This window comes from Vicugna pacos, chromosome 23 (assembly GCF_048564905.1).
Source record: "Vicugna pacos chromosome 23, VicPac4, whole genome shotgun sequence".
In the NCBI taxonomy this organism is placed as follows: Eukaryota; Metazoa; Chordata; class Mammalia; order Artiodactyla; family Camelidae; genus Vicugna; species Vicugna pacos.
In genome coordinates this window covers 32,592,274-32,617,676 of record NC_133009.1, presented here as the reverse complement: position 1 = coordinate 32,617,676, position 25,403 = coordinate 32,592,274, and the positions used below count along the sequence as shown (strand labels likewise).

At 34.9% G+C, this 25,403-nt stretch overlaps 1 protein-coding gene across 3 annotated transcripts; it reads left to right on the top strand.

Moving 5' to 3' along the window:
- Nucleotides 1-13: 13 nt before the first annotated feature.
- UCHL5 (ubiquitin C-terminal hydrolase L5) lies at nt 14-24,586 on the top strand. Of its 3 annotated transcripts, none has more exons than XM_006203638.4 (11): nt 14-146; nt 7,316-7,379; nt 8,738-8,843; nt 13,286-13,411; nt 13,494-13,555; nt 13,635-13,765; nt 15,343-15,406; nt 17,297-17,399; nt 18,371-18,481; nt 19,441-19,539; nt 24,325-24,586. In XM_006203638.4, the coding sequence occupies exons 1-11, from the start codon at nt 71-73 to the stop codon at nt 24,367-24,369; spliced, it is 987 nt and encodes a 328-aa protein (XP_006203700.1). In that variant the 5' UTR covers nt 14-70; the 3' UTR covers nt 24,370-24,586. The 3 variants fall into 3 exon arrangements, with proteins under 3 accessions (XP_006203700.1, XP_006203699.1, XP_072804848.1); XM_006203637.4 differs by having other exon boundaries at nt 18,368-18,481; XM_072948747.1 differs by lacking the exon at nt 13,286-13,411 and having other exon boundaries at nt 18,368-18,481.
- Nucleotides 24,587-25,403: the final 817 nt, after the last annotated feature.

The window sequence follows — 25,403 nt, the reverse complement described above, 5'->3', positions numbered from 1 at the left end:
CGGCAGGCAGCAGCTGGAGTTGGGGGCGGCTGGAGCCGGAGGTGGAGCGGGGTGGTGTGTGGCCGGGGCCATGACGGGCAATGCCGGCGAGTGGTGCCTCATGGAAAGCGACCCCGGGGTCTTCACGGAGCTCATTAAAGGATTCGGTGAGAGCCAAGGGAACCGTCCTGGGCTGGGGGTCACGGGAGGAGGCCCGAGCAGGGCATGGAGTTCTTCCCTGCGGACACCGCCGCCCGGCGTCTGAAGGGAGGCGACTCCAGAAGCCGCGGGTCGGGGAGGGGGAAAGGCAGGGCTCCGACCCCTCCTCAGCCGCGGGCAGAAGCGTTTTCGTGGTGATCTTGGGAGCACACCACGAGGGCAGGGTGGTGTCTGTCCTGTGCACCGCCGTGTCCCCGGGATTCGGCGCTCAAGCACTAGCTTAATTGACCTCAGCCCCTTTCCCCACCTCCGTGCAAAAATCTTTCCCTTTCCAGCGCGGGGCTCCCCTCATCCCGGGCAGGTGTGCCCAGGTGCGTGTCTCAGGCCACCCGTCCTGCAGGAGAGGTCGAATGTGCCTTCTGGAGGGTGGGGTGTCCAAGGCCCATGCCGCCCAGGAACCCGACTTTCTAGTTATGAGAAGCAGGACACCTGGAGTGTGTGACCAGCCCGCGGACGGCCGCACACGCTGGCTGCGTGGGACGCACGGGCCAGCTCTTTACTTCTGCTCGTTTGTGGCTTCCGGTGAAGTGGCTTTCTCCAGCTGGTACTCTAGACTGAAGCCACACGCTTGCCTCAGAATTTCTTTCTGACTCTGTTCCTAGTGTCTCGTCCTAAGTAATCAACATATTTAACTTTTTAGCCTTCCCCGTCCCTCTTGTTCCCAGCCTCTTATTTGGCAGTAAGTTTGGGTTACTTTTTTTTAATTGAAGAATAGTCAATTTACAATGTTGTGTCGGTTTCTGGTGTAGAGCACAATGCCCCAGTCATATACGAACATACATATATTCCTTTTTATATTCTTTTTCGACTTATAACTACAAGATATTGAATATAGTTCCCTGTGCTATACAGTATAAACTTGTTTATGTGGCAGTAAGTTTATTTTTATCTGTTACATTTCCTCAACTATTATTCATTTTAGCTCTTATGTTAAAACTTGTACTGGGAATGAAAATTCAACGTTGATATAGATACTGTCGTACATAGCTGACTATTTGGCATATCATTTATCAGGTATGTATTGTTCATCTACAGTATTTCAGACACACTGGTAGGGTTTGATAATTTTTGATGGGAATAAAGCATGACTGCTGTTATAAAGAACTGACGAGCAAATTATAATATGGTGTATCTAGTGCTGTGTTACTGTACACACAGGTCGTGGAAGAGCACAGGCAGAAGGAGAAGCATAAACACTAGTTGTGTTATGGCTTAGGGAACAGCTACGGAAATGACTCAAACACGGTGTAGCAGACAGAGGAGTATTTGAATTTGAAGCTGAAAAGATAAACTGAGGGCATATTGTGTGCCATGTTGTGGAATTTGGATTGCCCTGTGGTAGTCACCGGGGATTTAACTGTCAAAGATGTTTCAGTGCTGAAATGACATTTTTATAATCAAAATGAATTGACTACGTGTAGTGTACAGGGTAGGTTGCAATGAAGTGAAAGAAGCTAGAAGTCTCTTAAAATTGTCAGAGTCTGAGATGATTGGCTTGATATAAAATAGTGAGTTTGAGAAGTGGACGTAGATTCAATAATTTTTGCTCTGTTTAAATCCACAGGACTGCTGACTGACTGGTTGTAGGGAAAAAAGAGAAAAATGACTCCATAGCGTCTAGCTTGGGTGACTGGTGAAGTAGGAGTACAAGAGAAGAGTATGCTTGATGGACTCAAGAAAATGGGTTCAGCTTTCGACATACACTGAGTTTGAGATGTCTGTAGGTTTAGCCAGAAACCTTACCTTCAAAACATTAACTATTATGACATATTAAAGTTAACCTTAAGAAATGTTGTACCAGGCAAATTTATTTTAAAATTAGTCCATTCCATTAACAACGATTGCTTCAATTTCATGTGTGCAGAAAACTTGGAATTGAAAATGATTTAAGTGAAGGCATGCATAAGAAACTCATATGGAACTGCACCTTCTGCACCTGCACCTGAAGGTGAAGCAGTAGTTATTCATGGATTGGCTCAATTAGCAGAAGAAGAACTTTGCAAAAAGTTAAGTGATGTAGTTGTATATCATCATCAGATGCTTCAAAGAGAAAATAAATTATTCTAGTCATTTCCTTTTTTTTTTTTCTCCTTATTCAGTTCATGGATTTAAAGCTTTTGGAAGTTCATTCTTTCAAAAGTGAAACATCTTATTGTGTTATGAATGCTATTGTAAATTTATTTTAAGTTTCTTCATTGGAAGGGAAATTATTTGTGAATTCAGTGAATAAATAAAATTTTTGGTGGAATATAACATGATGGTTAAAAAAAGTTCTTATTAAACTGATGGAGCAGAACTATACATTTAATCGATATGGTACATACTTAATTCATAAATTCAGCAAAACAAACTATGATAAGCCACCAATTAAAAATAGAAGCTGTAAACTGCTTTCAGCCGAGATGGAGTAACAGGGACTGGATTTACAACAAGAAATCAGTGACTCCAGCTTTCACTTCAAGAAACTAGAAAAAGAAGAGCAAATTAAAGCAAAGTAAGCAGATAAAGGAAATAATAGAGCTTAGAGTTGAAATTAGTGACAAAGGAAAGAGAAAAATCCTGGAGAAAGTCAATGAAACCATATGCTAATTTCTCAAAAATCAATAAAATGGATAAAACTGTATTCAGATCATTAAAAGGAGAGGAGACAAATACCAATATCAAAAATGAGAGAGATGACATCACTACAGATTCTACAGATATTAAAGGGATAAGTGAATATTCTACTAAGTATTTATGCAAATAAATTTGGCAACTTAGATGAAATGTACAAACTCCCTTAAAGGCACAAATTACCAAAGCTCACTCAAGAAATAATAGATAAACAGTATAGCCTTAGGTGTATTAAAGAAATTGAAATTGTAATTCTAAATTTTCCTGCAAAGAAAATTCTAGCCAAATTGGCTTCACTGGTAAATTTTGTCAAATATTTAAGGAACAAGTAATGTTTCTACGCAAAATTTTCGAAAAGCATTAGCAGAGAAGGAATACCTCCCAACTCATTTAAGAGGGTCAGCATTATCCTAACACCCAAGCCAAAGACATTATAAGAAAGGGAAATTGCGGACTCATCATATCCCTCATCAACAAATATGCAAAAAATTCTAAACAAAATTTTAACAAATCAAATCCCATAATTATTAAATAGACAATACATTATGACTGAGAGACACTTATCCCAGGAATTCAGGGTTGGTTTAACGTTTGAGAGTCAGTATAATTCACTGTATTAGCAAACTAAACAAAAACCACATGATTTTCTTAGTAAATTTTTTTTATCAAAAAGCATTTGATAAAATCCAACATACGCTAAGAATTATGAAGTGTTAGATTTTACCCTGCTTGCCAGCTGACAAGTGGACCTGCCACTGTTTTATAGATGTTGACAGACAACTTCAGCTTTAGAGGTAAAGGATTGTATTACTCACGGCATGGTAGGCAACAGGAGATTCACATTTGCATTGGTTCCCTTGTCCTCCAAGTCTCTGGGAGTCGGGGTGAACACGGGTGGACGCTGCACGCACAAGTCTTTTGTCATAGTTGAGGAACTCTAAGCTTAGGAAACTCTGAATCTTACAAAGAGGCTGCTAGCAAACTTGCTCAACCTTTGGCTATAGGGAGATATTACTACTATAGACAGCAAATAAGTCTTTCCTCTGCCCCAGAGAGAGACACTATCTTTCAAGTCTGTTTACTATTCTGACATCCTTGAAAAGATAATCCTGAACAAATCTGATACTTCCTCTCAGAAGACTAGTAGTAAGAGTAGAAACGCACTGAGATTTGTCTCCCAACAAAATCCATCATTCCTTTCTATACCAAATATGCCATTTCCTCAGCTACTTTGGTTAGTCTGACCTGGCCCTCAGGGCTGGTTCCAAATCTGTTTAATTGTCTCTTGTAGTGTTTATGTTAGGAAACCAGGTGGCTTTCTCTTGGTTTAAGGCATTAACTCATGTATAATAGGGTGTGTTAATGATTGCGAAGACTGCCTGGATCTGCAGGGAGGAAGGCTGGCAGAATTCCATCATCCACAGCAGTGGGCCTATGGGGTGATTCCTTTATGTGAAGGTCTATTTCAGCCACTCCTAAGGTGCATGTCATCTTGTTTTGGGGGAGCGAGGCGTGTTACTACCTCGCTTCCACACAAGAAATAAAAGTAAGTTATGAGGATGCCCATTGGGAGCAAGTGTTGATTATAGTTGTTGGGGCCTACAGAATAGAATCTTCTTATTAGGGGTACAAGTTAACAGTGCCTCCAATTAAGGGCCCCTTGTTTATTTAAAAAAAACGGTCTACTCCTTAATTTTGGAGAGATTGCCTAAGAGCTGATGATCGGGTTTTTCCTACTTGGTCACATCACCAGCTAAGTGGCGTTTGTCCATGCCATGGAGTAACTGAGGGTGGGGTTGGGGGAGATATCTTGGACTATTTTTTGTGGAAAGTACAGAAGCTGAGGCCATGCCTATTGCTTCTGATGGACTTATTGGTAAGGTTAGGGGAATGGCAATCAAATTGTTGTCAAAACTGTTGGAAGATGGCATTTCTAGCAGTCAATCAAACTTAAGTCGCTGGTAGCAGTTTGGGAGAGCTTCACCAGGATATTTTTGTGGGGAGGAAAAAGATCCAAGTATTTCTTTAAGTAAATTATTTTTGAAGTTAGTTTTTGAATAGAGCTATTTAATAGAGCCATTAGTATTATAATGCAAATCTATTAATATACAGATATTTCACATTTTAATTTTAGTATTTCCTTTCACTTTGAAACAGTGTTCTGGTTTGAGTGACAAATTATTTGGTCAGCTTATTTAAACCCTAGTTCAGCTATTCATCAATTTTTCCTGATCAGGAAGGATTTTGGTCTCCTACCTCTTAATATGCAGAAAGCACTCTGTGTACTTTTCATATACAGATTATGCAGACCATGCTATCCTTGAGTTATATGTGCTTGTTTCTACTAGATTGAAGTTCTTAAGTATTGTTACAGAAGTTTATCATTTTCTCTACTTCCCAGGGCCTACTACCATGCTTCGCACATATTTTCCGTCTGTGGTTTGTTCAGTGTGTGGCTACAGAACCTGCTGATACAGAACTCTCAGGTACAGAGGTATCTGTATCTGCCTGAGAACCCGAGCGTATTTGAATACCTGCATACCAGCAGTCTGTTAACTAGTAGCCTTGTTTTATACACGAGGAGAGTGAGGCTCATCTTTGTTCTTGCTCGTGGTAAAGAGCTTGAAGGCAGTGCTGGGGTTAAACCCAGATCTTGTGAATCATAGCTTATTGCTCCTTCCCGTTATACCATGCATTATTTGAAATTGAAGTTAAAAAAGATTATTAGATATTGAATGTATATTAGGAGACAGCTGCTAACAGTTGAGTGCTATGTTTTCCTTCCACGAAGAGATGTGTATGTGCCTAACAAAGTTATTTAAAGTGTCACCACTTGAAATTTTACTTGTGCAAAAGATTTGGGGGCTTTTTTAATTCAGTGGAATTTTATGTTGTTTTTGTTTGATATATTATAGTGCTTGGCCTTTTTACAGTTGGTTTCCAGTAGCACAACCAGTGTTAATTGCATTAGTGTCCTTCCATTGCCCTTGTTGACATGCATATAAATCTAGGTACGCATTTATAAGGTTTTTTCCCCCAACCTAATATATGTGAATGTCTAGCAACCTGTTCTGGACATTCAGGTTGTTTCCAGTTCTTCTCTACTACAGACGATGTAACATATCTTTATTACATGTACATATATCTTTAATACCTGAATGACACTAGTAGACATTTGCTGAATAGAGCAAATTGAGGTACTGAATAATGTTAATGCCTAAAGTTACATGGTTGGTCCAACTGTTTTTTTTTTTAAAGCACTGGGTTTTGTAGGTAATCTAAAAACTTCCCCAGCTCTCACTTGAAAATAATCTGGAATATTGGAAGGTTCTCAGACTTGGGAACCAGACATGGGTTTTAATTCATTTTTGGCATATATTAGGTGTAGTGAATTTAGGTAAGCCACCTAACATCCTTTAGCCTCTTGCATATAATACTTGCCTTGCAGCAATTAGAGAAAATGCATTTGAAGTACTTCACACATATAAGATACTAGTAAATATGGCTGTTTTTTCCTATTGTGATAATAATACTAGCTGACATTTAGTGAACCCTTGAGTGTTCCAGGCACTGTATTAAAGGTATCTCATGCATAATGAATTATCTTGTAAGATAATAAGTTACCTCATTTATTCCTCACAACAGCTCTAGGAGTATGGGGAACAGAGAGGTTCAGTGGTCCTATAGCTAGTAAATGCAGCCAAGCTCTTACCCAGACACCATTACTACGATACGAACTACCGGGGCAGGGTTCACAACCTTGGTACTCTTGCCTTCCCACGCAGGGATTAGACACTTGGGCCAGGTAATTAATTTTGACCCTTTGTTGTTGGCTATCCTGTGCAATGTAGGGTGTTTAATATCTCTGTCCTCTACTTTTGAGATGCTACCCACCCCCCAAGTGACCATAGTGACAGTAAAAATGTCTTCAGACATTTCAAAATGTTCACTGAGGGACAAAAAAGTCATCCTGGTTGAAAACCACTGTCCTAGAAGAAGAGCATGTTTGGGGGGTTCTGATGTAGTTTAAATTATATTTAATTTAATTTAAAATGTGTAGAATTAGAATTTAGGAAAAGGATCAGAACTATATTTGTGATTTGAAAGTCGCTGTTAAGTGGTAATTATTTATTCCACTTAAAAAGTGTAGAGTGGGAAAGAAAGAGGACAGGGTGGAAGAAACTTATGAGCTGAGTTGAAAAGAGTGGATGAAAAAGAGCCAGAGATGGAGAGGCTGAGAAGGAACTGTCATGGGGTGGTATTTCCGTGAAAATAAGTCTTGTAACCATTTAGAATTATAGAAGTAATATATTCCCATTGTAAATAATTAGGAAATAGTACAGGTCGGAGTAAGATTTGACTGTGAGCCTTACCAGTTTTACCATTTTAATTTGTCATGTCTTATTGCCCCCCAATGTGCATTTGTTTCAGTTAGTATTTTCTTTAATGGCAAAGGGAAACAATGAGCTATTTTGTTTTCTGAAGAGATAATTTCTTATTTCAGGTTGCCGAGGAGCCCAAGTGGAAGAAATATGGAGTTTAGAGCCTGAGAATTTTGAAAAATTAAAGTCAGTATAATTTTAATTATGTTAAAAATAGTATGTCTATACTTAAGCAAACCTCTGTTTATTTTACTTCGATTACCTTAGGCTGAACACATTATTTGCTTTAAGATTTTTTTTCAACTGTATGAGATAGGTATTATTATTCCCATTTTATAACCAAAAACCTGAGGTTCATGGATAAGTAATTTGCAAGGGATTGAAGACTAAGTCTCTGTAATTCATACCAGCAAAGTACTGATTGGTTGATTTTTTTTTTCTCCTCATTCATTGTAGATCAATAGTGTTAAAACATAGAACACATTTTAACAAAAACACATGAGTAATAGGTCAGTCTACAACGCTATATTTAATAGATAATGTATATTAATAGTAATTCATAACTTTTTAATACATTATTACATTGCTTCTTAGGGAAATTACTGTTTAGATTCCAAGTGCTGATGCCAGGAAGCACCTTCCTCTTACCCCATCCTTGTGACTAGAATCGCTTCTCTGACCCTCTGCTTAACCCCGTCACCTCCATGCCCCCAAGCATTGGCCTTGTATTGCAAATGGAGAACTAGAGGGGTTTTCCTCGGTGGAAGTGTCTTAATTAAAGTCCCGGAATTGGGATGTTTTTAATAGTAAGGAGATAGTTTGCCCCTCCCCTATTTTCTTCTTCTCCACAAAAAGACCAGTCATTTTAGATGGAATAAGAGATAAATTCTGGCTGAATGATCAGGGAAGGTTAATTAAAGATGCATCATTTGTCCTGTCTTTAAGGGAAAGGAAAGATTTTTGTTGCATGGAAGGCAGTGGTGAAACGTAGACTGGAGAGAATCCGAAGGTGCTGGTTTAATGGTTCATGGGCAACAACGGTTGCTTTAGGAAGGGTGGAGGAGTTCATTGTGTTTGAGGTGGAGCATCTGTTCTTATTGTAGTTGGACAGTTGCTCATGAATCTGATAGTTATATGAGGTGACTTCCTATACTTCGTAGTATTTGTTGTCAGTTATTTATCTGTAAACATCCTATGTGAACATTTTTATGTATATTGGAATTCAGTCTAGGGATAACAGCTGCTTGTAGTTTTGCTGTGTTCTTTCTATTTTTAAGTTAAGTGATACAAGGTAGAATTGAATAATCCACAGATTTGAGAATAAACTGCTCATTAATAATTCCATTTTAATTGATGTAAAGTTTTGTTAGCCTTGTCTTGGGCAACATTCTAGTGACTATGAATTGCAATAGAAATCTTTTAAAAAATTTCTCAAATTTACTTCATTTGCATTATATGTGTTAAGTAAATCATTAAAATTTAATGTATTGACAGTGTTATAAGAAGCAAGACTTGGTGTCACTAATTTGTATTTTGTTTTGTAGGCCAGTTCACGGATTAATTTTTCTTTTCAAGTGGCAGCCAGGAGAAGAACCAGCAGGCTCTGTGGTGCAGGACTCCAGACTCGACACGATATTTTTTGCCAAGCAGGTATGGTCCTTTGATACTCTGAAGCCTCAAGAGCAACCCTTTTTATAAAAAGGACTCTTTTCCACCTGTGTGTCTCTGCTGTAGCAGTTCTCAAACTTTTTGGTCTTAGGACTCTGTTACATTCTTAAAAATTATTGAGATCCCCAAATAGCTTCTGTTTATGTGGATTCTATTTATTAATATTTATCATTTAAGCATTAAAACTGAGCATTTAAAATATTTATTAATTGATTTTTAAATAGCAATAAATTCATTCCATGTTCATGATAACATATTCTTTAATGGAACATAAGTATATTTACCAAAGCAGAAGAGCAGTGAAAAGAATGCATTGTTTTACATTTTTATAAATATCTATCTGGCTTAATAGCACACAGCTGGATTCTCCTGTCTGCTTCTTTATTCAGTCTTTTGCAGTGGTTTGGTTTGGTTTTGTCTCTGTTTGAAGTATGTGGAGAAGATTCAGTCTCACACTATATGTGTAGTTGTAAAGGGAGGAGTATGTTAATTTCTTTTTTAGGAAATTGTGGCTATTCTTTGGTGTTTTAGCAAAACTCCAGAAATGTTCCTCTCCTAAAGATTAGCTGTAATGTGAAATCTGATATCATATCAATGAACTTTGTACTTTCTTATATTAAAATCCTTTGGTTTATCTTGCTCTTCAAAAGGATCTTTTATTGATGCAGGATCTGATAATATTGTACATGAGTCATTTTGAAAATTTACCGGTTATGCAGATCTTCTAAATGTTGACACATTTGATTATATGCATTATCAACAAGTTCTGTTTGGTAGTAACACTGTCTATATCGTCAGAAAAGTCCTTAAGTATCCTGAAACTTTCAAATTCACAGTGGTGAATTTAACTCTTACAAAATGCTTATTTTCACTTGAAAGTTCATATTTTATCAGGGACAACAAATATTATCAGATATTTTCCTTGAAGTGACAGAGTCATTTCACTCATTTTCAAGAAGATATTTGCCAGATACCCCATCTGAACAACAGTATTTGTCCTCCATATGTCCTTTCAAGTAAAAATGATGTTCCAAGAAAAAAGCATCCAACTTAGCTGACAATTCAGACAGTCGTGCTAATATCTTTCCTGGAAGTGTCTGGCATATGTGGGTTTGCAGCAGGACTGCTTTATTTGTATTACCTGTTCCATTCAACATAATATTAAAGACTTGTACTCAGAGGTCAAAATTTAATAAAAATAATTTTCACTGCTTTATCAGAGACATTCTTCAGTAAAACTGGGTTTTGTTTTTGTTTTTGTTTTTGTTTTTAACTGCGTGTGTGTCAATGAAATGGTTTAATGCCGCTGCCTCGCTCTGTGCTAAAATACCAGCAGTTTTATCCACTCTTGCTATTGTGCTGCAGTGCAAAGGTGAAAACAGGAAAAAGGGCAAAGCCTGTCTTGGAATTATTCTGGAAGCAATTTTGAGTTCACAAACCCCTTGAAAAGTATCTTTGGAATTCCCACGGGGTACATGGACCCCACTTTAAGAACTGTTCTAGGGTATACAGTGAAAAGTGTAACTGACATGATTAGATGTCTCCATGTATCTGGCCCCTTGTTTGGAAAAGCTGAAAAAGAGAATCATGAAAGAGGTTTGATTAATGTATAAAATCTAAGCTAAGTATGGTTGCAGTTGTTTGAAATCGCATTTCAAAAAGATTGCTCAAGATAATCAGTGTGACCTTTAGAAAGGTAGAAAAAATAAAACTGCTAATTCTCATTGCTGCCCTTTGGATCAAGCCTTTACTATTCCACTTATAACTTTTTTTCCTTTTTTCTTATTTTATTAATTCTTTTCACTCCCCCCACAACTTTTTAAAATTGGATGTTTTTAGAGTAATTAGAACTGCAATAAACTTTGTGAAGTAAGGTATAAAGTTAAAGTTCTCCCAAATAGATGTGTATAAAGTGATTTTTATGTGGGTTTCATGAGGGCAAGGACCACATCGCTCTTGTTGTTGCATTTTCACAACGTCTTGTACTCAGTGGGTGCTCAGTAAATATTTGAACAAATAAATAGCGGTGTACTTTTTAGGGTCTTTTTTGGGGTAATTCTGTACAGTATTCCTCCCTTATCTGTGGTTTCACTTTCCATGGTTTCAGTCAACTGTGGCTGAAAATATTAAATGAAAATTCCAGAAATAAACCATTCATAAGTTTTAAATTGTGTGCCGTTTTGAATAGGGTGATGGAATCTCATGCTGTCCTGCTCTGTCCCACGTGGGACATGAATCATCCCTTTGTCCCTTGTGTGTGCTGCTGGCCCCTTATTATAGGAAAAAATGTCTTGTATGTAGGGGTTGGTACTATCCATGTTTGAGGCATCACTGGGGATCTTGAAAAGTATCCACCAAGGATAAGGGGCCTACTAAGCTATATGTAGCGTAACTACTTAGTGGCGCTAAACTCACTTTAAAACCTGAAGAGGTATTTTTAAACCCATGCACACCATAGTGACTGTTCACACACACAAAATGAGCTGTAATAAGTCATGGACAGTGTAACTCCTTACTCACTTTGTGGTTATTCAGTAACCACAAGAATTTTTTTCCTTTTTCTCCTTTAAAAAAAAAAACCACAGCTTCATTAAAATATAATTGATATACAAAAAACTGCACGTATTTAATGTGTACAGTTTGATGAGTTTGGAAGGAGGTTCTTCCCCCCATTTCTTTAAGAATAATTCCTAAAATGATGGATTACAGATTTGAAATCCTCAAGTTGTAGGAATGTTTGACAGCATCTAGCTGAGCACTGGGGCATATTACATATTATGCCTTTAATGTGTCATTATTTGGAAAGAATGTGTGAAAGAGTATTAACTTTAAATTCTGCTAACTTCACTCCTACCAACCCATCCTCGGATAATTTTAGCCCAAAACAAGGGAGCACTAAGTCTTGTTTTCAGTTTATGATCTTTTTGAAGTCTCCTTTATTAAAGATATATGATTCAGATCAGAATACGTATTAAAAGAAATCAGCAGCGATGTTAATTGGATTCTGGCTCTCCTGTTACTTTTCCCTACTTGTCAATCATAAGATAGTTTTGAGTACACAGTACTCAATAAGAAACTATAGGAGTGTGTGGTATCATTATGTTTGAGAATTGAAAGTAAGAGAGTGAAAAGGCAATCTTATCAAGGAATTTCTCAAACATCCTGCAGTCAAAATGTAGAAACTAGTGGATATTCACAAGACCTCAAAAGCCTCTGGCAACAGAAAAGTAGAGGGGTGTAAGAATTAATGAGGGAAAATAATGGAAACTTTTTCTTTTGAAATCAGACAAGATATAAATAATTTACCAAATTATAAAACAATAAGCAAATTAGCATTTTTGGAAAGAATTTAAGTAGAAAATGGTATTTAATTACAATATAATAACAATATATAGCAATAGGACTTAGCTGTATTTTTAAAAAGCATTTATCAAATTTAATTCAGTTCTGCAGTTAACCTTGCTGGTGTTCACGCCGATCACATGAGGCTCTTTCCGGCTCTGTAAGCTCAAAGCTGTGCAGGTGCTGTAGGGAGTCTGGCACAAGTGCTTGTCCCTAAGCAGGTGAGCACCTTGTTGGAGAGACCACATACGTGTACAGAGTCTGCTTTACGTGGCAGCCAGGTGCACGAAACCCTAGAACCAGATCACCTGCCTCTTGCTTAGCTCGGTGCCCTTTGGGCAAGTTACTTAACCTCTTTGTACCTCAGCTTCCACAAATGTAAAATGAAATCATGATCTTGCTCCTTCTTCATAGATTGTTGAGAGGATTAAAAGAATTAATACATGCAAAGTGCCTAGAAAAGTGCCTGGCACCTCGTAAGCGCTATCTAAATGTTTTCTCCTGTGACTAGAATGTAAGGTCCTCATAATTTGTTAAATAAACAGTTAAGAGCTAGATGACGGCACTATAAAGATGGAGTTGAAAAGTATGTGGATGGTGTATATACTTTCTAGGAATTCAAATGAGCATAGAAACTAATATGAGTTGTTGGATAATTTCTCTAAAAGCCACATAGGTGAGTTGGAGCATGGGCTGGATCCTGACATAAGGGCTGAATGTTTATAGATAGACATGAGCGTAGGGGGAGGTGGAGAGGAGGGAAGGACAAGTTCTTTTGGCTTAGGCAGATATGTTTTAGACCAGGAAAAATCAGTTTTATTACTGTAACTGGATTGGTTTTCACTGATGCTATGACTTCCTTTAATTTATTCAATTTCTTGGAATCTTCAGCTCCAGAACTGAAGCAAATTCCTGAAAATAGATTAGAATGGAAATTAATCATGTTTGTTATGTTTATGTTAAGACTATATGAAATAAAATCTGAAACTATTAATTTTCTTCTTATTTTGGGGTCACTGTCACGAGTTAAAAGCTCTGTTCTTTTAACAAATTGATAATATTTTTGCTTTTATATTTTTTAGGTAATTAATAATGCTTGTGCTACTCAAGCCATAGTAAGTGTGTTACTGAACTGTACACATCAGGATGTCCACTTAGGAGAGACATTATCAGAGTTTAAAGAATTTTCACAAAGTTTTGATGCAGCTGTAAGTACAGTCTTATTCCTAAAATGCCTTATTTGTGGTGGTTCTTATTTTAATAAAAGGCTACTTTTAAAACTTATTTCAGATGAAAGGTTTGGCACTGAGTAATTCAGACGTGATCCGCCAAGTACACAACAGTTTTGCCAGGTAAAGGCACTTTACGTTAAATGAATCCTGTTTCGTTCTTTGCTCGCTTGCCTCTCACTGTGTTTTTTCTTCACCGTAGACAGCAAATGTTTGAATTTGATGCAAAGACATCAGCAAAAGAAGAAGATGCTTTTCACTTTGTCAGTTACGTTCCTGTTAATGGAAGACTGTATGAATTAGATGGATTAAGAGAAGGACCGATTGATTTAGGTAACTGGTTCCTGGTCCTGGTTACTTCACCTTGGACAAGGAGGAAGAGATTGGGTGTCCACCTTCGTTTTAGCCACAGCACTGCTCAAGTTTTGACAGGGGAGCCGACAGTGAGGTCTGATGTTAGGAAGGCCTTAAGCTCCTCAGTACTTACGGTAAAAGGTCGAAGGGGCACGGTGACTACTATAATTCAGTTGGGACCTTTAATTTTTTTCCTAACAGAAAAGCTTTTTTTAACCCATAGATTATATAATTTGCTTTTAATTTTTCAGTTAACTTTTTAAAACTATCTCTTTTAGTGAACTTAAGTTATTGTCATTTTTAACCTTTTGATAAGAAATACCCTCCCTATCATCATCTTCATTAAAATATTTTCTCTTGGAGTTAGATCATTCAGAATCACTGTAATTCAGTGTTTAACAATCTATAAAAATATTTTTCTTCAGTTTGTATTTAAATCATGTCCTCTTGTCCTTTGTGCCAAAGAGTAGATTTGTCCTGATCCCACCCCATCTCTAACCTTGAGATAAATGATAAATGATAAATTATCAAGGTTGAGGGTACAGTTGGTGGTTCTGATACAGTAATGAATTAATAGGCCCACTGAAGAATTTTCATTTTCTTAATAAAATAAGAATTCTTATTTTTACGTCATTAAGTTTTTTTTCTTTTTTTAATTAGGTTTGTTTTTAAGTCCAGCAAAACCTATTCTAGTGGAATCTAATGTTATCTGCTGTTCATAAAAGCTTTATACATTTAGATTTGAAAAATTAACATAGTTTCATTTTGTTTGTACTTACTGACCATGCCTTTATCTAAACCAGTAGTTTATCTAATACAGATTTATATGTTACCTCTACATTTAATAATACTTATTTTTCCATGTCTCTTACAGAAAATTACTAGAATGTTCTTTTAATTCTGTAGAGGTTGATTTTCTCTAATTTGATGGTAGACCTAATCTCTGCATTTTTTTTTTTCTTGTCTTCTATCTGGTCAACCATTCTCTATTCATTAGGTCCATCACATATAAAGGAAATAAAATACAAAACAGAATAGCCAGTTTTGCTGTACAGTTGGTGGCTATGCTAAAATTTATGGTAAAAAGATTAAAACAACTGGTTAAAATTAGTTTTGTGTTATGTGTGGATTTCAGTTTTTTTTTTTATGATAAGAATGGTGGGGAGTCAGATAGAAAAGGATTGAATCCTTATTTTGCCACTAACATGTGAGCTAGTTTTTCTTAGCCCTCAGTTTCATCTGTAAAATGAAGGTAGTTATCCTTGTCTCAGAGTTGTGAATTTTAATGAGATAATTCCCTAAATCATTACTTTCTCAAACATCTGTTTAACACCACTAAGTGACACAATAATGTGACAATGCAAATTATGATCATGGTCTTTCCTCCTACCATTACTAAGAAAGTAAGAACTGAAGCTTAATGTTGTTATGCTAAACGATTTTTTACTGGCCTGAATTTGCCAAGATATTAATAAAAAGGTATTTTGGCCCAAACTTTTGAACTAATACTAATGTTGAGCTTATTTGATATAAATGCTTTTTAAATTTCTTTCTAGGTGCATGCAATCAAGATGACTGGATCAGCGCAGTGAGGCCAGTCATAGAAAAAAGGATACAAAAGTAAATGCTCAGCTTAATCTCGTTGGCATAACTGATGTTCTGTTTCTTTGCTGAGACTTTCAGTTTTTAAAATTTGTTTCCAGTGTGTTCGTAATTGCTCACTGATTCATTTTTATGATGGCTCTTTTAAAATCTGTCAGTTAATTCTAACATCTGTCATCTCACTGTCTATTGAATGTCTTTCATTCACATTGAGATTTTTATGATTTTTAACATGGCAAATGATTATTGATAAATCCTGGGCATTTTCAGCATTATATAATGAGACTGGATCTTACTTAAAACTTCTCTTTTAGCTGGTTTTTATGGACACTGCTCTGGCAGGGTAAATCAGGGATTCCATCTCATTGCTGCCAGGTGGGAGTAGAAGTCCGGGTTCCCCACTCTGCCTCCACTGACACCTGAGGTGGGAAGGGGTTCCTTGTTACTGCTGGGGTGGGGGTGGAAGTTCTGGTCCCCGGCAGGGCTTCCCCTGGTGCTGCCCTGGCCGGCAAGGGTAGGAGTTCCTGTTGTGCTCTCTGCATGGCTCTCCTGACACTGAAGTGGGGGAGTCTTCTTTACTGCTGGCCCGTAGTGACTTCCCACTTCCATCGGCGTCTCGTAGTTTCCAGAGCACAGGTCTTTCACCAGCTTGCTTAACTTTGTTCCTAGGTAGTTTATTCTTTTTGATGCAATTGTAAATGGAATTATTTTCTTGATTTCTCTTACTGATAGTTCATCATTAATGTATAGAAATGCAGCATATTCCTGTATCTTAATTTTGTCTGCTGCAACTTGAGTGAATACATGTATTAGTTCTAGTTTTTTGATAGAGCTTTTAGGGTTTTTTATATTTAATATCATGTCATCTGCAAATAGGAAGCTTTACTTCTCTTCCAAATTGGATGCCTTTTATTTCTTTTGATTGTATGATTGCTGTGGCTGTGACTTCTAATACTGTGTTGAATAAAAGCAGTGAGAATGGGCATCCTTGTCATGTTCCTGATCTTAGAGGAAAAGCTTTTAGCTTTTCACCACTAAGTATGTTAGTGTGAGTTTGTCATAAATGGCCCTTACTATGTTGAAACGTCTTTCTTCTATACCAAGTTTGTTGAGAATTTTTATCATGAGTGGATGTTGAATTTTGTCAAATACTTTTTCTGCCTCTACTAAGATGCTCATGTGATTTCTGTCCTTTGTTTTGTTGATGCAGTTATCACATTGATTGATTTGTGCATATTGAACCATCTTTGCATCCCTGGAATAAATACCACTTGATCATGGTGTATGATCATTCTAATGTACTGTTGAATTCAGTTAGCTAATATTTTATTGAGGATTTTTGCATTGGTTTTTTTCATCGGGGATATTGGCCTGTAATTTTCCTTTGTGTATTTATCTGGTTTTTGTATCAGGGTAATGCTGGCTTTGTAGAATGAGTTTGGAAGTATTCCCTCCTCTTCAATATTTTGATATAGTTTGAGAAATATAGGTATTAACTCTTCTTTAAATGTTTGGTAGAATTCCTCTGTGAAGTCATCTGGACCTGGACTTCGGTTTGTTTGGATTTTTTAACTTACTGATTCAATTATATTACTACTAATAGTTTGTTCAGATTTTCTGTTTCTTCCTGATTCAGTCTTGGAAGATTGTTTCTAGGAATTTACCTGTTTCTTCTAGGTTGCCCAATTGGTTGCTGAATAATTTTTTATAGTATTCTTTTAACAATGGTCTTTCTGTGATACTGGTTGTAACTTCTCTTTAGGAAAGCTTTTTTTAAAATACCAGTTTTTATTATTAGCTAATTGGTAGGTTTGTGTTTACTCCAGAGAATAGGGGGTGATCACAATAGATTATCTTAATTGTAATCGTGTTATAATTCTTTATTATATTTTAAACTTTCTTTTTTAGGTATAGTGAAGGTGAAATTCGATTTAACTTAATGGCCATTGTGTCTGACAGAAAAATGATATATGAACAGAAGATAGCAGAGTTACAGAGACAACTTGCTGAGGTTTGTGGACGTGTTTTTATGTTCAAAGCCCTAGCTTAGTTATTCTCTCAGGAGAACTATTTTCTTTTCTTCTTTACTTTTTTCCTTCTCCTTTTCTTTTTTTTCCCCCCTAAAATATAGATTTAATCAAGCATCCTGAGTGGTAGGTAAGAGAATACACTCTGGAGTCAGACTGCTTGGGTTCAGCTCCTGCCTTTGCCACTCAGAGGAGGCGTGAATTTGAGTCTATTTCTTTGTGCCTCAGTTTCTTCATGTAAATGGGGATAATAGTATTTACTTTATAAGACTGTTGTGGAGATTAACTGAGATTTTATTTCTATATCTATGTCTGTATATCGATATATCTATATATTGAGATATCTTTATATATATACCACTTTAAAAAAGTGACTAACAAATAGTATGTGCTAAATAGATGTTAGCAATTAATTATTTACTGTAATTTCATTATATAATTAAGCAAGTTAGAATATATTTCTCACAGAATTAATTGGGCATATTTGGATTCACATGTAATCTCCATTATTCTTTATGATTGATTATCTTTCTAGGAAATAGGATTGGAGAAGAGAATTAGTAATAGATAAATAGATAAAGACCTTTTTTTTAACATTTCTTTGGTCACATTTTCTTGCGTATATTTAAGCAGTTTTTTTTGTTGTTTTTTTTTTTTTTTAAGCAGGTTTATTTGATAGCTGAACAGGAGATGATATAGCTAGCATTTCAGGATGGTACAGTAGAGGCTGTTTTTAGGTGACAATTCATGTGAACATGGAAGTTTGGAAGGCACTCCTTAGAACTCTTATACTTTAATGTTGCAGTTATTAAAATAGTATTCTGTCACCAGTATTAATAAAATTTGAAATTTTGAAATTTGAAAATTGATTGTACTATGTTTACCATTTTAAAATATTTTAGCCTTAAGCCTCAATCATTAGGGTGTGCTGTTTCTTTTTCTTTCCCCTAAGGAGGAACCCATGGATACAGATCAGGGTGGTAATATGTTAAGTGCTATTCAGTCAGAGGTTGCCAAAAATCAGATGCTTATTGAAGAAGAAGTACAGAAATTAAAAAGATATAAGGTATGTGTTTTTTATTTGTTCCTTTAATGTTTTAATACAGAGTGGTGTATTTTGACATGAAGGTACATTCAGTACTTGATTGTTTTTTCCTGATCATGCACACATTTTCAGAATGGTAAGTTGATTCCCTGGCACTCTACAAAGATAACTAGCAAGGTTTCTTTCCATTTTTTTTTCAAGTATTATTACGAACCGATTTTTAACACATTTGATGCTTCAGTTCACTGCATTTATTATTGATGCTCATATTATCCCATCTTTGGCCATTTAGTTCATTAATTGAGCAAACCTATAAGATGTCACAGCTAATTCAAAGGAGAAGTCAAAGAAGCTCAAATTTATATGACGTCTAGGAATGTTGAAATGAATTTACAAAAGATTGAGACTAATTTTTTTATGGGAAGGGAAGTAAGTTGAACCTCTAGCAGACAGTGTTTAATAGCTTAATAGCAGTGAAAGGCAACAGGCACGTAACTTGGGAGAGTGGAGAGTGTGCTTTGGACAATGCACAGTTTTCCACTGAAGTACAGATTCTTCCCTACAGTCTATTCCCTTTTGGTCAAAAATAATTCAAAGAAAGATTGTTCTTAATCACGCAATAAAGCTAGTCTCATTAGGCATAGCCTAATTATTTGCATACATCTAGTGGCAGGACTTAATTTATCATGTGGGCCTTCTAAAGTTTGCCTTCTTTCATAAATTAAGTTTTCATCAATTATCAGATTAGAGTTTTAAAAGACTCTTTATTTGGTAAGCCAAGAGTAGGAAGCCAACCCCAAGGAGCTCTGCCCACATGTTTTATTGTATTAGTCTTTGTTAGTAGGAATCTCAGTATCTAATATTTTTTCTTAGGAGAATGGAGGACTTTCTTCCATTTCTGTTTTGAGTTGGATGCAAAATTAAAATATCAGAAACAGTGAAAATGTAAAGTTAATGTGGTTTGATTGTTTTACTTGCAGATTGAAAATATCAGAAGGAAGCATAATTATCTGCCTTTCATTATGGAATTGTTAAAGACTTTAGCAGAACACCAGCAGTTAATACCACTAGTAGAAAAGGTAAGTATTTTACTGGTGAATACTTAATGAATTAGATTCACATTCTCCAAAAAAATATTATTTGGCTTGAGTAGAGATAACATTTATTGACACTTTTTTTATTTTTTATTTTTATTGTTTTGCTTTCACCAGTTGTTTTACATTCTAGGTGAGCATTAGTTCAACGTCACATTGTGAAATAAAAATAAGGGATTGCACTGCTGCTTCAGCCTTGCAGAGTCCTTAGTGCCAAGAATTCAGGTTGTGCTATGTTAGAATGAAATTTAAAACATTTTTTTTCTTTAACTGGAAATAAATTATTAATGTTAATTATTGAAAAAATAGATTTTTATTATTTAATTTAGCAAAAATTTGAATTATCATAGAATTTAGAACTAGACTGGACATTTGAAGGGGGAGAAACATAGCCTGGCCTAAAAAAGTTTTTTATTCCTAAGCTAGTATTCTTCCCACTGAGGGAAAACTAACAGGTTAGTGAAAAATTGTGGTTACTAAGATTTTTTTTATATATATATATAAGAAAAAAATATATATATATAATATAAGACACTTTAATAAAAATTTTGGATAAATGAAGTACAATTAAATTGTTTTTAAGTATATTTTATAAAGCAGTGTTTCTGAAAATGACCATCACTGGATACTCTTTAAAATATACATTACCTGGCCCCTCCCCAGATATTCTGGTATAGGGGTGGGAGTCTTTGATATGTTCCCCCCAAGTGATTCTAATGCAGCTGGTCTTATTTACCACATTTTAAGAAGACACTCCTAGGCAAATAAAATTTTGGACCATTAACTTAAAGACCAGAATACATGGTAGATGTATCTTTCTTGCTAATTTTAAACTTCATGAGGCAAAGATACATTTTAAGCCAGCTATTTGATATCATCATAAATTCTAAATGATACAAAATGTGAGTTGAGGTTTTTGTGTACACTTTATTATCTAGATCCTGAACATGTGCTTCAACTTTAGCATTAAATGTAAAAATTATTGCAAGAACTGTTAAATCTTCTCTTTCCCATATAGGTTTTTCTATTCATTGTGTCTCAAGGTGTTAGAGTCGTAAAAGTCCAAGAAGGGAAACTGATTTTTAAAGCTTTAGATTAACAATTAAGAGTCCTGTGATCATCAAAATTGCCTGGTTAAGAGTACCTGGATACTGTGTTCTTTGTATGAAACACTATGAAATATTTCTCTATGGAAAATATAAACCAAGTAAAAGATAGACTGTTGTGCTCAATTGTGTATGTCAGATTTTAAGTATAGATAAATATTATTAGGGACTATTCAAATGTTATTAGAGAAATTTTAAATTCATATATTCTGCCTTAAAATTGGTCTGCGAATAAACTTTTTTGTGCAAATTAAGAGAAGGACCATTCTTATTTGATTTTAATGACAGTATATTTCTGTAACTTTTTAAATGCATAGTTAGAGTATGGCAGCTTTTCAGTTTTTGTGTTAGAGCCGTAATTCCTTAGTTCATATTGTTTTGGACACAAGGTGGCAGTGTACGAATGCCTGGTGTCAGTGGAATACCGACTGAGTCTGTTCCTGTGTTTGCATTTGTTCTATTGAAAGGGTGGTTACTGACTTTCTTGTTCTTTGATTAATAATATTGCACAAGCAATATTGAGGTACATTTATTTCTTTTGTATGTCCAATATCTGTTATGTGCCTAGATTTTGAAGGAAATTCAGATTCCTTGTTCGATAAAAATTTTTGAAATGTTTTGATTATTTATTCAACATTTATCTAGCTGAAACTATTTTTCAGACAGCCTGTTAAAGTCAGTGGATGTACAGATAATTAAGACATTTTCTCTCTTAAGCAACTTAGTTGGGGAAAGGAATAAGTAATTAGAGTGCTATGCTGAATAGTATTATTCTGTTAAGTGTCAGAATAAAGTCATGCTAAAGATTCTGAGGGAGCACAGGGTAGCTCCTAAATAGGTTTATATCACTTAAAATTCCCATTCCACAAATTTTTTAATTTGTGGTTAGAAATAAATGCTTAATTTTTACCAATAAATCAGCTTCCTTAGCACACATTTTTGTTCCTCTTATTTAAAAGAAAAAAATCATATATCATATTGAAATATCACTTTGTGCTGATAAATGCAAATGGTAAAAATTAAAAAACAGAATAGATTAAGGTTAGATTTTATAGTATATGCAATATAAATACTTTAGTAGTGATAATTACTTAACACGTAATACTTCTAAGCAAAAATGACATGTAGAATTCAGAAATGGATTAGTAAGATGAATGCTCCTCCTGCCGCAGCAATGCCAAGGGAAAGCAGAATTGGAGAACAAAGTGTGAAGTGGGTAGAAGGAACCGAACAGGAGAGACGTGGCTACTCTAGGCAGTGTTGCTAAGTGCTAAGCCCGTTCAGGATCAGATTTCTGAGTAACGGAGGCTGTTACTTACTGCCTGTGATGGCATGAAAGTATTTGAGCTGTGGAAATCTTTTCACTTTACAGAATAATAAAGAAGGAATGAAGACTGTGATTCTCATAAGGGCATATGACTTTAATGAATTAGGTTAAGATCTTACCTTAAGTTTTCTTGTTGTATGAGGCTTCTAGACTTATCTGATGCTTTCATTTAATGTACATTACATAAAATCTGCTTAGGAGGTAACCTAAAAATATAGCTATAGAACATACTATGCCATATACTAAATCTGTGCCTTAAAATACAAAATAAAATCAGCTAGATTATTTCATTTGTGGAACTTTTACTTATTCAGATACCCTTATAAGTCTTTTAAATATTCTATTTCAACTTTTATATGTAATTTTGAATCACTGTCTTTTTCAAGTTTTTAACAACTACTAATAACCTACCATAATGTAAAATCATAGATTTCATTTCTATGGGAGATTCAGAGCAACTTGACAGTATTGAATTTTGTCCATGTTTTACTAAGACATAATTCAATTAGTAATAAATAATCTACAGAACTCACTTTTTCTCTTAACAGAAATAAAGTAGAATAGTTATTCACTATAATATCTACATTAATACCTATGATTACAGAATTATCTGACTTGAGTCAGCAATTTTTAATATCTCATTGGCATACTAAGTAGAAGGAACGTATTTCTGTGTGTGTTTTTTCCATGCTATTTAGAAACATAATACTTTTTATTTTTCAACAAAGGAATGGCAGAATACAGTCTTTTGGTTTAAATCTCAGATGTTACTTATTATTAGCTGGTGCTTTTAGGAAAGTTACTTGCTGTTTTATAGTATCTGTTTCCTCATCTAAATAGGGAATCGTACTTCACATTCTTGAGGATTAAATGAGATCCTTTTGGTAAAGTACATAATATATGCTCATTTAAGTGGTGATAATTATTTTTAACTTATTTAATTTAGCCTTAATTTTATCTGAATTATGTAGTTTAATAAGTGTATGGATTCTTTGCATTATATGTCTTTGCCTATTTAATTATGTTATAAAATTTGTCATAAACCAGTGAGTTCATTCATTTTAGTCCTAGTAAATATTCTGTATATTCAGGGTATGTTCAGAGACCATTTAGAAAAGAAGTACAAATTTTTATTTCCAAGTTACATCTAAAATTGTATTGTATTTTTATTATTTGGAAATAAAACTTCTTTGCATGAAAAATTATAAATATCAAATTATGCTTGTTAACTAAAAATGTTTATGCAAGCATTTATTATTTTTGTTTATTTTTATATGGTACATATAACATTTAACGTATTCTAAGGCATAGCACTCAATTTTATCATACAGTTGCATAATAGTTCTATTATATAATGCATTATAAAAAAAGATCATAATTGTTCTAATTACCATTTTTTAATTAAGGAATTTTTTTCTTAATTGTACAATAGCAAAAGTCTAACTTATTTGTTCCTTTCTGATTCAAGTGCCATAGTGGAAAGAACATTATATTCTAGTCTCCTAAAATCTTGCTTCTCATAGTGTTGCATGAGGACCAAAAGAATTGGCATCACCTGAGACTTTGTTAGAACGTTAGAACCTCAGGCATTTAACTGACTCAGTCTGCATTTTAACATGGTCCGCAGGTCACTGGTCTGTACATGGAGAAGCACTGCCCTAGGGTGGATATGTGTCTTCTGACCTCTGAGGCTTTATTAGTATTAGCTGTGTGACTTTGGTCAAGTCTGATAACATCTGTAAGCTCTGGCTTCTTCGTCTGCTAAAAAGTGAAGTAGAATTACTGTGTTCAAGCTGTATACTTATGAGGAGCAAACGAAACAACTCATGAAAAGATTTTTCAGATTGTATAAGTAAGGTTCACAATACTGTGGATATGTGATCCTTTAATAGTATGTTAAATTTATTTAAACTACTATGTTCAAGTCATTTATTCAGATATTCAGAAATTCATATAGGATTTTTCTTATAGTCAGTTTGTATGAGAAATGGGCACATATGTAAATGTATTATTTTCAAGTAATTATGAATGAGTATAACTTTATGGAATGAGTAATTACGTATTTTTAAATTATTAAAATTATAACAATGTATTTCAATTTCAGATAAGAAGGAACTGCAAACCAGTTTTTCATGGAGGGCAAAGCATAACTATTTAATTGTCCACAAGTAGTTTGTTGCAAGTCTCAAGTTATAAAAAAGATAATGCTCTAGAAATCTTATAAACAATGCATTTCAAGCCTTCTAGCTTAAGAATGCCCTCTTAGACACATTTTCTTTGAATATGATCTAAAACAGACTTTTTAAGATTTTATAGCCTACTATCTTTCATTTCTAGGCAAAAGAAAAACAGAATGCAAAGAAAGCACAGGAAACCAAATGAAGAAGATGCTTTGGGATGAGTACACACTTCTGCTTCTGCACTTATTTTCATGGAAACCATTAAGTATAAAGAACTTTGAGCAACATTCTAATTGACTCAGTGCACGTTTGGCAATAGTACCAGTCTGTCTTGTCTTTAATGCATGGATCCGTAAACTTCTTCCATACCTGCATCATGTGCATGTAGTGCATATTAAATAAAAGTGATGTTAAGAGTGCTTGCCCAAATTCCATTATTTGACATTGAATCTGAGAACTCCTATTTGTTCTCTGGATATACAACTACCATAAGGAACCCAGAAAGTACACAAATGATCTTCTCTTCCTGTAATTGTTATAATTAATCTTTCAATCTTTTAGCTCAGTTAAATGCTTAAAATTTATAAATGTCAGATTTTGATTAAACTGAATCTCTTGCTCTCATTATTAATGAAAAAAATCAGTATTTCTGTCTTTGATAGCTAAATATTTTGAGGATTTAAAAACCAAATTTTGTTTCCTATGCCAGTTATTTGAAAAAGCTTGATTTTAATGCAGATCATTTGAAAAGAACAGAAGTACAGTTTCTAATGATTTTCATTGCTGTCAGTAGAAAAAATAAACATCCCAATTTTATTTTAGCAAATTTTCTTCAATTGTTTGGGGTTATTTACTTACGTATTGTAGAATTGTTTCAGGAAGGTCTGTTATGTGTCAGAACAAAATTTTAGGTTAAGAACAAATTGTAAATTTTAAAAGATTTTTTGTGTTACTCTCAGTTTGGCAACATTTTTTCGAGCTGTTAAGCTGTATGTTTATTAAAAAAAATTGGAAGTTTGACAGTTCAGGCTATCTGCTTTTTTTAAAAAAAGGATGGTGGTGGTGGTGGAGGACCCTTCTATGCGAATTTAAGCAAAATCAATCAGTCCAGTAGTTTGCCTGCAGTGGAACTTTTTATTGCTTTTGGGAGTTGCTTTGGTTTTTATTTTATAAAATGATACATTCTTGCTCTTATTCTTCTTTTCCAAGTTAAATTTTAAAGAAAATTTTATAAAG

Coding starts and splice junctions, on each gene's coding strand:
- UCHL5 (XM_006203637.4), top strand. CDS start 71: ATGACGGGCAATGCCGGCGAGTGGTGCCTCATGGAAAGCGACCCCGGG. Junction 13,766..15,342: donor AGAAGGACCGATTGATTTAG/GTAACTGGTTCC, acceptor ATTTCTTTCTAG/GTGCATGCAATCAAGATGAC. Junction 19,540..24,324: donor TAATACCACTAGTAGAAAAG/GTAAGTATTTTA, acceptor TTTCATTTCTAG/GCAAAAGAAAAACAGAATGC.